The 12,567-nt window shown below is 57.1% G+C and overlaps 1 protein-coding gene across 1 annotated transcript; it reads right to left on the bottom strand.

Moving 5' to 3' along the window:
* Nucleotides 1-1,212: 1,212 nt before the first annotated feature.
* LOC111149956 (RELA proto-oncogene, NF-kB subunit) lies at nucleotides 1,213-9,935 on the bottom strand. The gene is made up of 11 exons (XM_022507227.1): nucleotides 9,589-9,935; nucleotides 8,943-8,969; nucleotides 8,689-8,840; nucleotides 8,383-8,531; nucleotides 7,608-7,699; nucleotides 7,102-7,233; nucleotides 6,153-6,257; nucleotides 5,724-5,936; nucleotides 3,569-3,649; nucleotides 3,397-3,471; nucleotides 1,213-2,603 (listed from the first exon to the last, which is right to left on the bottom strand). The coding sequence occupies exons 1-11, from the start codon at nucleotides 9,593-9,595 to the stop codon at nucleotides 2,008-2,010; spliced, it is 1,629 nt and encodes a 542-aa protein (XP_022362935.1). The 5' UTR covers nucleotides 9,596-9,935; the 3' UTR covers nucleotides 1,213-2,007.
* Between the last annotated feature and the right edge of the window lie 2,632 nt (nucleotides 9,936-12,567).

Below are 12,567 nucleotides of genomic sequence, written 5' to 3'. Positions count from 1 at the left end.
GGGCTCATTCGTTCCCCGGGGGACTCAGGCTGCGCACACTGCTCAGCTAAGCCAACCGCTTCCTCTGCTCCGGACCCTTCTCAGCCCTCCGGATGCCTCCGGCTGCTCGCCCTAGCCCCGCCCCCGGTGCTGGGGTTCCATCAAGCCCCGCCTCTCCGGGTGCTACCCCGCGGGTTCGCAGGGGTCTTGACCTGGCAACCGCGCTCGGGGCCGCCCCTTGCACTTGGCCTGATCCCTGAGTGGCCCACCTGCTTCGGGCCCCACCCCTGGCTCCGCCCCCTGGGCCAGAGGCTGGAGTGCAGGCGCGGCTCTCCAGATGCTGTCTGGTACCCCCACGTTCCGCACCTGCTGGGGTCGTCCTCGCAGGCACAGTCCGTCGGCGTCTGCAGCCAGGGCCTGTTGTTCCCAGGGGACGCGCTAGCTTTTGCTGCAGGCCCCACCGATAACCCACAGGCGTCTGCCTTCGCCTCCCGCAGCAGCCCGAAGCCAGAATTTAGCCGCCGCCAGACTCAGGGCCGGGGTTTCCCCGCAGCGCATCGCCCGCCCCAGCCCCTTGCAGAATGCTCTCTGTGCGCCTGCGCACTTGAGAAGGCAGGGTCTTGCGGGCCAAGGCCTTTCACGAAGACTGCTTTACTGCGCCTGCGTTGGGCTAAACCGGAAGTACGTCCCGCTCCCCCTCTTCCGGCTGTGGCTTAGCTTTTGTTTAGGCCTCCCTGGGCTGCAGACTTTTTCTTTGGCCCTGGCAGAACCGGATGTCAAAGCAAAGGCCTCTACCTGGAATCTCCTCTTCCCCAGCAGATGCAAACTTTCCCTTAACCATCCAAGAGATGAAATTCAAACCTCTTTGTCCAGAGTCCTTGGTCTTTTATAGCCTGAGCCCATCAAATCTTTCCAACATGGTCTCTCTTACCCTCCTCACTCTTGAACGCTGGTAAATGCTCTGTAAACACCCTACTCTGTTGATCTAAGACCTAAAGCTGATATAGCCTCTGTGACACCACCCTTCCTGAAACTACTCCATCCCCACAACCGGTGGGCCCTACCCGCCTCTCCCCCGGGGCTGGGACAGCACCCGCACTAGCTGCGGGCTGTCATGCCCCGGGCATTTCATTCCTGAGGCCATCCTCAGACTGCAAGCTTCCGGATTCATCCAGTTCTGGATCACTCATGTCCAGCAAGGTGTGCTGTTTGCTGAAAGAAGGGAAATCTCCGGCCAGCTTGGCAATGAATTTATTAGTTCAGAGTAGAAAGAGCAAGAGTCCAACTGCTTTGATTCTTCAGTAAAAACTGAGCCTCTTGATTGGAGAGCTGCCAGCCTGCCCTCCCCCCTACTCTCCAAACAACTAGCCCTACTATTAAGGCATTTGAGAAAAGGGGAAACAGAGAAGTCTCAGACCGAACCTCCCTGGATCCTGGAAAGGGCCAGTGTTGTCCCACCAGTTCCCTCCAGCCACAGTTGAGCAAGGCAAGAGCTGGCAGAGACCTCTGCAGGGCCAGGAGGCCAGGCCCTCAAACGCTGGTGTTAGTTCACGGACAATGCCAGCACCACAGAGGGGCTGGTAAGGGGCATTATTTTGGCACAAGGTGGGAATCAATCCATGATTGGAGGAAGACACTTGGTGATAAGGCTTTGTGGCCTCAAAGGCCATAGCTCCAGCCTGTCCCTCTCTCTAGGAGAGTATTAGAAGCTGGAGGGTTGGGATCGGCGCCCCCAGAATTCCCTATAAGGAGAAGGGAGCTGAACATCAGCACAGGGCAAGAGTTTGATTCCTCCCTGCTCCCCCCTTTCCAGAGAAGTTAATGCTTCTGCTTAAGCACCTCCAAAAAGAGAGAGAGATAGACACTGCCAATAAAAGAATAAAATGCACTCCCCCCACCCCTGGAAGACATTACCCAAAGAAGTTGGGGGCAGCTGGAGCACACCCCCCAGAATCCGTAAGTGCTTGCTTTGGGAGGGCTTCGATCTCCTGCAACCCTGTGCTCCAGGCGGGGGTAAGTGTCACCCACTTAGGAGCTGATCTGACTCAGAAGGGCTGAGAAGTCCATGTCTGCGATGGAGGAGAAGTCTTCATCCCCTGAGAGGAGGCCGTTGGGGAGCCCAGAGGCCCCCAGGGGAGCAGGAGCTGGGTCGGGGGGCCTCTGGGACCCCGTCACCAGGCGTGTTATTGCCTCAGGGTACTCCATCAGCATGGGCTCGGCTATGTGTGGGGCCGCAGATACACCTTGGTTCAGCAGCTGCTGAAACTCCGAGTTGTCGACGCATGCCAGGTCTGTGAACACGGCGGGGTCAGCGCTGCTGCCCAGCAGGGCCCCCAGGTCTTCGTCAGCGTCAAACTGCAGCTGCAGCAGGGCCTCCGACAGCGTCCCTTCCCCGGCCTGGGCGGTCTTGGGGGCCGGGGGGACCACAGCCTGAGCGAGGCCCGGGGGGGCTAAGATTGGGGCCGGGGCTGGGGCCGGGGCCGGGACCGGGGCCAGGATTGGGGCAGGGGCCGGTGCCAAGGCAGGGGTCTGGTTTGGAATCTGCCCCGAAGGAAAGACCATGGGGGAGAACTCCTCGAAGTTGATGGTGCTGAGGGATGGCGTAAAGGGATAGGGCTGGGGAGCTGGGAGAGAGAAACAGAGAGTCAGGGCTCAGAGAAAGTTTCAGAGACCCACCCTGCTGTCTGTGCCCCAGCCCCTATCGGTAGGGCTTAGGATCATCCCCTCCCTAGAAGGTCCCAGCCAGCACCCTCACTCCCTCCTTTCACTCCTTCTGACCTATGTGGTTCTATCCTCACCTCCTCCAGCCCCCCGAGCTCTCCCACCCTCTGAGAGGAAGGGATGCTGTCGGATCAGCTGGTAAAACTTCACTTGACAGCTAAAAACTAAGGCCCAAGACACCAGGAGCCCAAGGAGCATCTGGGGTCGTGGCCTGAAGCAGGACCTCTTACTCTTTTTTGAGCTACAGATGAGAGCGTACATTCTGCTACATTAGAGGAGATTTTGAGTCCCTAATTCTACAGAGAGCTGAGGGAAAAGACTGCATTTTTCAACTGTCTCCCAAGGCATCCAATACGGGGTTTAGCTGACCCAGTGGTTCCCAGACCGCAGTGCTCATTAGTGCATTAGCTGGTTCCTGGGCCACGCTTCCGCAGCCCCGGATGGTGCAGGTCTGTAAGAAGGCCTGGGAATGCACGTCTTCACCACTCCCCTAATGGCTCTGATGTACGTAACATCAGAGCCTCAAGCCCTTGGGCCTCAGGCCTCAAGCCCTGAGAAACAAGGGCCCAACAGAGAGCAGGCTTCAGACACTGCGGGTGAAGCTGACTGCTTGCTTATCCTCCCAACCCAGGTATCTAAACCACAGGCAAACGGATTTGAGCCTGTAGTTCCGATGGGGCAACCAGAAATTCTTACCTGGCTTGGGGACGGATGTTGTGCTTCGGGAAGGCACCGCAATGCGCCGGGGTGGAGGCCTGGGGTCAGTGGGTCCTGTGGGGCAAGGAAGGCTGGTCAGTTCCCAGCCCCTTCCTAGTCTCACTCCCCATCCCACCCCCTTCCCTCTAATGCTCTCCACTGCCCCTCTCACCATTGAAGGGGCTTTTTTTCATGATGCTCTTGAAGGTCTCGTATGTCCTTTTGCGTTTCTCCTCAATCCGGTGACGATCATCTAGAAAAGTAACGGGGAGAAGTGGGCCTTGCTCTTTTCAGCTGGATCCCCAGAGCTTTCAAAGGACGCTCAGGAGGAAGATGATGACCCTTCCGTAAGACCCTTTTTCCAAAGCCTCCCTGCCAATGAGAAGAGCCGCAGGATATCGTGACAAGCAACAACTCTGAAAAGCCCAGAACTTTCTCAGAAGGCCTCTGTGACTGTGACCCCCCCAAAGGCCACGTGGATGCCTCCAGGTAAAGGGGCCACACTCTGGGGGGGGCAGAAGCCCTTGTGGGACCCTGTCTCCAGCTTGTTCTCTCACCGGCGTTGCCTACGTCCTAGCTTCCCCCCAGCCTGGATCCAGGCCTGGCCATGATCTTTGTGCTCTGGGGCAGCTGAGGCACGACAGGCTTGCCGAAGACCGACAGAGACCCATACTCTTATCCCTGATGGTTGCCTAGTTCCGTCCAGAACCTCCAGAACTGCTTCTAAGTACTGTGGCAAGTGGGTAACTCCAGAGTACTCAACGCCATGTCCAGAGCCAGCCTCATCATCTCACCTCCAAAACCCGTTTCCTCCTCCACCAGTGTCCCTGCACCACCCATGTGCCCTGTCACCAAAGTTAGAAACCTTGAAATCGTCCTCAACGTCCTCCTTCCTCTCACTGCCCACCATCCACAAACTTGACACACATCTACCGAGCACCCACCGCACGCAGGCTCCATTCTAGCCACTGTGGATATGGCTGCAAGTAGACGAGATGCCTCCTGCCCTGAAGGCTGACACCCTAGTGACAGGGGGACAGGGATACAACTACATACAAGGGACAGGAGCTCTGAGGAAGAGACACAGCGTGATGTAAGAGAACCGGAAGTGAGGCTGGAGCGTTGATCCTGGAGGCGGCCAGGGAAGCACTGGTGTGAGCCCAGCCGACGAAGACCAAGCGGTCCAAGCCGAGGCAGGAGCTGGAGCGCGGGTCCCGAGGAGGACAGCGGTGGAGAGGCCCTTGGCCCTTCGCTCAAGGCTCACAGCACATCTCCTGGACCACCGCGCCATCTTCCTTGCAACGGCCTCCCTGCCTTGAGGCTCTCCCTCTCTGATCCTCTATTCACTCCTCCCAGAGTGAGCGTCCAGATCCACTGGCGTCCCTTCCTTGCTTAAACCTTTGGTGGCTCCCCACTGCCTTTAGGACGAAATCCTGGATGAATACCTTGAGCCTGACACTCAAGGCCCTCCTGCCAGCCCCGGCTCACTGCCCACTGGCAGCTCCCACGAGGCTGTCCCCAAACGCAGTGGGCACCCTCCAACACCCCCGCACCTCCAGGTGCCTGTCCACCAGCCTGGAGAATGAACTTCTGGGTCCTTCTCCACCTTAAACGCTCCCATCCCTTGCGGCCATCTCCAGCTCTTTGCACACACCTCCCTCTGTCTCACACGTCACTCTGTCACTTAAAAATCTGTTCTGCGTGTTTGTCTTTCTCATGTGACTGAGCTCCCGGAGCGCAGGGAACACATCTTAGTCATCTCTGTATTCACAGTCCCCAGCACGGGCCCTGGCACACGAGTGGGCACTTGTTAATTATTTGCAGAACGAACCGATGGCCGTTTCAGGGGTCACTTTCCAAACTCTATTAGACCGCTCCGAGGGCAGCAAACACTCTCAGGCTAGATGATGGGCTTTGGACTGAAGATCATTCCGGCTGTTCCTAATGCGGTCAGGTGCCCGAAAGCCTGGACCAAAATCATGACGATGTGGTCGTGGCAAGAGACACAGCGTGGCAGCAGGAGCCTGGAGCCAGAGAGCCTGGGTTTAAATACTAACTCTGTGATCATCGATGTGACCTGGGGCAAGTCAGACGCAATCTTCTAAAATCAGGTAATTCGCCGATATGCTTGGAATTGGACCAGACCCGTAGTAAGGACTCGGGCCCTTACTATTAACCGCGGCAAACGAGACAGTATGATTGTCGCATGAACCCCTGCCCCGAGTGCAGAGCGTGGCCCTCGCCCCCCGCAGCCGACGTCTAGCCCTGGCCTCGCTTTTGCGGGCAGGAGTCCGACGGCCCCCGCTGCCTCCCTCCCAGCTGTGTACCTGTGTCTGGCAAGTACTGGAACTCCATGGGCTCACTGAGCTCCCGATCTGAAGGCCGCCGCAGCTGCATGGAGACCCGCACGGGGGCCTGCAGGCTGGGGTCCGCGTAAGGAGGTGTCCGGAATACAATGGCCACTTGTCGGTGGACGTCAGCTTGTGAAAAGGAGCCTCGGGCCTCCCAGCCTGGTCCCGTGAAATACACTTCAATGTCCTCTGCAAGGAACGGGGCAGCGGTGTGGGTCACTGTGCTCAGCTCGCACGGCTGCCCGCCCCATCCCAGGGGCTGAGATTTGTCCCAGGAGATCCATCACTCTGCCGCCCCCGAGGGGTTGGGGGGCGCTGCAGGCCAGTGTCCCGACACTCACCGTCTCTGCTCAGCCCTGCCCCTCACCTCCTGGTCCAGAGTCCAGCCCTCTTCCTGATGCTTACCTTTCTGCACCTTGTCGCACAGCAGGAAGATCTCGTCCCCGCCGAGGCAGCTCCCGGAGTTCCGGTTCACCCTGCAGATCTTCAGCTCTGCGGTGTTGGGGGCGCCTGAGGGTGTGGGGGTGGGGGAGGAAGCCCAGGACCGTCCAGCAGACGTCTCCAAGGCTGGCCCCCGTGAGATACAACATCTCTGTCCATCCCAAAGTCAAGGCTGCCCACACCTCTGCGGCCAAGGTGCACCGATCCCGTGGCTCCCCGCCCCCAACTCTTCTGGAAACTGTTTACGCACTAGCACCTGTGCACCCGGCGCCGCGCCAGGCACGGAGAACGCACAAAACCCAAACATCCCTGACCTCATGGGGCTTAGAGTGTGGGGGAGCCAGTCTGGTCCCACCTTCTCTCTTTCCACCACACCCAAGCAACCTTCAAGGCCCCTGCATGGCAACAAACCCTTCCCTCCTGACCTCTACTTCCTTCTGGTTTCCTATCCTTAGGGCTCCAGAGCCCTTTTACTTTCAATTCATCCTGGCCGATTACTTAATTAAAAGACTCCAATTGGTCGACAATGGCCCAGTCCATCTGTGAACTTCCTGTGAGCTTTCATCATTGAATTACTACTCTGTGCCATCATCTTCCTGGGAGTTCATTTCCCGGAGTCGTTAGTACAGTTCTGGCCACGCCAGCCTCTCCTCACATATTCAAAGGGCCTGTCCTCCCTCAAAGGGCCTGTCCTCCCTGACTCCCGGCCGGCCTGGAAGCTACGCCTCAGGGCAGCTCGGGGTCTTCTTCGCCTTGTCCCCGCAGCCAGCACAGAGCTGGACACAGAAGAGATGACAAATGCGCCAGATGCCTGAACGAAGCCACAGCTCCTCACGCAGGCCATTCCCAGCCAACCCTGTTCCTCCTTCCAGGCTCGTCCCTCTCCCCTTCCCATGGCTCCTCGGCCACTTACGGTTGTCAAAAATGGGATGAGAGAGGACAGGTGACAAGCGGAGGGGCCTGCCTGCCGGGTCCCGCACTGTCACCTGGAAGCAGAGCCGCACTGCGTTCAGGTCATAGTCCCCACGCTGTTCTTCTATGGGAACTGCCACAAAAACACATGGTCAGGAGATGGGGAGGCATGGCTGGGAATGGGGGGGCGGGGCAAGGAGCTCAGGGCTGGGAGGATTGCTCAAGGGTGTGTCAGACAGTGGGAGTCCTAAAGGAGGAGAGAGAGAAGAATCTAGACCCATCACTGACCTGTGTGACCCATCTGTGACCCTGGATGTCATGTCCCCTCACTGGCTCCTACTTTCCCCAACACTAAAATGGGAGTGTGTACTGAGTGGACAGCAAAATTCCAGCTGTACTAGGAGTCTTGGCCAATGAGGGAGAGACGCAAGGAAGGTGGCTTCAGAAGGGGGACAGAGGGTGGGGGTGCTTCCGCCAGGCCCCAGCCTTTGCTCCCTCACCCCTCACCTTGGAAGGGATTATTATTGGTCTGGATGCGTTGACTGATGGCCTGCTCCAGGTCCCGCTTCTTTACACACTGGATCCCCAGGTTCTGGAAACTGAGTCCCCCCCCAGGAATGAGTCCCATTGTCTCTGCCCAGTCTGCCCCTCCCTCCTCCACCCATTCTCCAGATCACCACTCCGCTTCACCCCCTCGAATGGCTTCCTCCTGTGCTGCAAAGAAACCCACTCCCTACCTTGGCTGACAAGCACTTGTGCCCTGCGTCCTGGCCCTAGCCACAGCCCCTACTGGTCCCCTACCCTCAGCCGCAGTGGCTTTTTTTGTTCTCCGAACACACTAAACTCACCCTCCACTTCAAGGCCTGTGCATTTGTTCACTCTGCTTGGACTGTTTTTTCCATGCTTCTCCGCTCTTTCTCACTACTCAAGCCTTAACTGAAAGGCGTTTCCTGACTTGCCGGCTCCCCGGCCTCCCCTCCACCAGTCGGCTGTTCCTCCAACCTAAAACTGTTTTTATTTTCATAAGTGAAGTTGCTCTGGGGGTTCAGAGGTGATTAGAGATCCATCCCCATCCCATGGAGCTCATATCTACTTCACAGTAGAGATGCACAAACAGATAATCCAAGGCAAAGAGAGTCTGCTTGCAGAACTAGGAGTGAGGAATTCTGCCCTGTGATCAGGATGGAGTCCCACTGTAACAGCTGCACAGCTGCCCTGCCTCCTGTCCCCCTGCCTCCTGTCCCCCTACCTCACCCCCACACCCTGCTGGTCAGGAGCTCACCTGTGGATGCAGCGGTCTGGGCAGAGCTCAGCCTCATAGAAGCCATCCCGGCAGTCTTTCCCCACAAGCTCATGGGGGTGAGGCCGGTGAGGGGGGTCTTTGGTGACCAGGGAGATGCGAACCGTCCCCGGCCCAGTGTAGCCATTGATCTGTTCAAAGTACAGAGAACATCTAGACACTCGGGAATTCCAGTCCCAACTCCCAGACACTGACTGCACCCCGGCCTGGAGGCGAGCCAGCTGGGCTTCCACAGTTCCTGCAAACCCACTCTGGGCCCCCCACCCCACCACTAACAGCCATGCTGACCTTGATGGTGGGATGTGTCTTGGTGGTATCCGTGCTCCTCTCGCCTGGGATACTGCCCGCTGAGCGGCCCTCGCACTTGTAGCGGAAGCGCATTCCCCGCTGCTTGGGCTGCTCGATGATCTCCACATAAGGGCCAGAGGCCTGGGCAGGTTCTGCAGGCGAAACCCGGACCAGCCCCGTTCAGGCTGCTGTCCTCCCTGCCCCAAACCCTGGGGGGCTCCTCCCCAGTCACTGAGAAAGGATGGTCCACTTACCAGACGGGAAGATGAGGGGAAACAGGTCTGAAAGGGAAGGGAGACAGGGGTCAGCACAAGCCCACTTCCCATCCTTACCAGGCAGGGCCTGCCGCCCCTCGGAGAGGACATGGAGCCAGGCTCCCTCCCTCCGAAGGGCACTGAGTCAGGGCCTGCTCCCTAGAGCCTGCGGTGGAACTAAGAAGGGGCAAAGAAGGCAGAAACACCTGTTTCCTATGGGAAAACTGGGTACAGTGCCCTCTCCTTATGGAGGGAAACGGAATCAGGACCTGTTCTACTTTCACAAGGAAAACTAAGGGAGGGCACTCCGCACCCCTCATCCTGGGAGGAAACTGAGTCAGATACATTCTCCTCTAACAAGGAAACTAAGTCAGAACCGCCCCCATGGCCCCGGGATGAAACTGAGTCAAAGCTCACCGCCACCGTCCCCCCCCCCCCGGAGGATACTGAGTCAAGACCCCGCCACCCAAAGGGGAAACTGAGTCAGACCCTTCAAAGCCCGCCCCGCCCCGCGCCACCATCCGGCCGGCCGCTCCCTGCGCAGCGCCCATCGGCGCAGGAAGGGGCGGAAGGCGGCGCGGGGGCTCCCGTCGCTGTCCCCGCGGCCCTGACGCAGCCACCTCACGGGCTCAGAGCGCGCCCTCACCGTCCATGGCCGGGGTCCCGGGGGCGGGGCCGGGGTCGCAGCTGGGCCCGCAGCGCGCGCTACAGCGAAGCCATTCGCCAGAGGCGGAAATGCGCCGCGCGCGCCCGCCGCCGCGTCACTGCCGGGAATCCGGCCGCGCCTGCGCGCTGCGTTGTCGCCGACGCCGCTGCCGCCGCCGCCGCCGCCGCCGCCGCCGTCAACACCAACTCCTGCGCGGAGCCAAGTGCGCGCCCCGCCGAGGACTAGAGGCCGCGCGCGCGGCCGCTGCCGGAGGCTGGGAACAGGCGCTCGCCGCTCCGGGGACTAAGAAGCTGCTCGTCGCGGCGTCGCTCCCGGGGCTGGCGGGGCCGCTGGGCTCCCTCCCTTGGTCTGGGCCCCGCCTGGAGGGCGGGCCCGGCGATTACTCACAATGTTTTTAGGGGATTTCGGGGCCCCCTCCCGCTGATCGGAGGAGTTTGGTGATGTCACCCAGGCCCGGTCTGGAGCCCAGCCAGGGCTGCTGGCTGCGGCCGTCTGCCCTGCGCAGGGAAAGGCCCGGGCCTGCTTCGCCCGCAAAGGCTGGGTGGCTGAACTCCACACGGTTTCCTAATCGCTGAAGGTGCTTCTTGGTGGTCGTCGCGGCAGAAGCATTTTTTAAAAAATTAGCCATCCACCCCAATCTAAAGCAGCGGGGCAAAGGGGACGACCGGACCTCTCCACCGGCAGTGCTTGTGCTCGCACCGTGGGCTTCGCGGAGCCTGCTGCACGCCAGGGGCGACCGAGGCCGGGCCGCGTCCGCTCCCGCTAGCTAGGGGCCCCGGGCGCTCGTGGGTTTAAGATGCAAATGCGTTTAGGGTTCATCCCTACTGCGGGTCCTGGGGAGCGGTGGATGGGCAGGCGGAAATCTCCAGAGCCTCTCTGCAGCCAGATGTCTGTGTCTTAGAAGGTCCCGGACCCCTGGGGCCCGCCTAAAGCAGCGGGGGTCATTTCCCCCTCTCCCCCGCCCATCTCCCCAGGGCCTACTGCTAGATTCCAACCGGTGGCCAGAGCATTTCCACTAATTACCCATCAAGTGACCTCTGGACGGGGGTATCGTCTCCTATCTCCTAGCCCTTATGCGGGGTGAGGGAGGAGGCTGGAGTAACCCCACGCCGGCCTTTTTGCTCATCTCCAAAGGAAGATAGATGCCCCACGGCGGGCAGCAGATTCTTCCCCAAATGGAGAAAGACCAAATTCGTTCTAAATTAGGGAATCATGTGGGAATTGGAAAAGATTGGAAATTCTGACTTGCTTTCCCAGGCTCTGAAAAAACAGGAAGAGAAAAGTGAAAACAGTTAACCACCCCTCCCACTCATTTCGGTTTCTCCTTTGGCTGGCCCGGATTTGAAGAGTCAACTCACTTTTTTTTTTTTGTGGAGGCCGACTTCAGGTTGACAGAATGGATTCATTACAATCTTTGGTTAATGACACGCAATTATTGATTCTTGCATGATCCTCTTTTTAAAATTCACGTGTATTTGGGGCGACCGGGTGGCTCAGCCGTTAAGTGTCTGCCTTAGTCTGGGGTCATGATCCCAGTGTCCTCAGATAGAGTCCCGCATGGGATGCCCTGCTCAGCGGAAAGCCTGCTTCTTCCTCACCCACTCCTCCTGCTTGTGTTCCTTCTCTCGCTGTCTCTCTCTCTCTCAAATAAATAAATAAAATCTTTAAACAAAAATAAATAAAAGGAGCGCCTGGGTGGCTCAGTGGGTTAAAGCCTCCGCCTTTGGCTCAGGTCATGATCTCAGGGTCCTGGAATCGAGCCCCTTATGGGGCTCTCTGCTCAGCAGGGAGCATGCTTTCCCCTCTCTCTGCCTGCCTCCCTGCCTACTTGAGATCTCTGTCTGTCAAATAAATAAATAAAATCTTTAAAAATAAATAAAATTCACATATGTATAACTTAACACATTGAATCACAGTGTGCCCATTGCAATACTTAAGGGGCTACGTAGAGTGTCCACCCACTTGCTCCTCCCCTGTTCATCCCTCCCTACACTGCTGGCCGTGCACCATCACCCAGTATTGTGTCATTCCCTTGACATGTTTTAAAAGAAAAAAAAAGTGTACTCACATATACATGCCTACACAACATGCTGTTTGGTTTTAATGAGTTCTGAAGTCTATGAAGTCTATGAAGAGAATATCCTATTGCTTTTCCTTTGTTACTTGCTTTTATTTTTATTTATTTTTTAAAAGATTTTGTTTTTTTATCTGACAGTTGGAGATCACAAGTAGGCAGAGAAGCAGGCAGAGAGGAGGAAGCAGGCTCCCTGCTGAGCAGAGAGCCCGATGCGGGGCTCGATCCCAGGACTCTGAGATCATGACCCGAGCTGAAGGCAGAGGCTTTAACCCACTGAGCCACCCAGGCACCCCTGTTACTTGCTTTTATTACGCAATATATTACTAAGATTCATCTGTTCCATAGTTCATTCACTTTTTACCATTGTACACTATTCTGTTGTGTAAATATACCACGGTTTATTTATTCGGCCTGAGGGTGGTTACTTGGGTTTCTCAGTTGTTTTTGTTTTTGTTTTGTTCTTGCTATTATAAACAATGTGATTAAGAACATTCCTGTGTGTGTGTCCTCTTGTACATGTACCCAAGATTTATCTGGGTATGTACCCAAAAGTGATTTACTGGACTACAGAATTTCGCTTTATCAGTTTTCCAAATAACGCCTTGGTTCCCTAATATCCTCCAAAATTAACCAATAGGCATTTTTAATTTTTTTTAAAAAGGAATTTATTTGGGGTGCCTGGGTGACTCAGTGGGTTAAAGCCTCTGCCTTCAGCTCAGGTCATGATCTCAGGGTCAGGGGATCGAGCCCCGCATCGGGCTCTCTGCTCTGCGGGGAGCCTGCTTCCCTCCTTTCTCTCTCTGCCTGCCTCTCTGCCTACTTGTGATCTCTGTCAAATAAATAAATAAAATCTTAAAAAAAAATAAAAAGGAATTTATCTG

This window comes from Enhydra lutris, unplaced genomic scaffold, assembly GCF_002288905.1.
Source record: "Enhydra lutris kenyoni isolate GAN:26980312 unplaced genomic scaffold, ASM228890v2 scaffoldscaffold22, whole genome shotgun sequence".
NCBI classification, from domain to species: domain Eukaryota; kingdom Metazoa; phylum Chordata; class Mammalia; order Carnivora; family Mustelidae; genus Enhydra; species Enhydra lutris.
The sequence above is the reverse complement of the archived record's forward strand: the minus strand, read 5'-3'. Positions and strand labels throughout refer to the sequence as shown.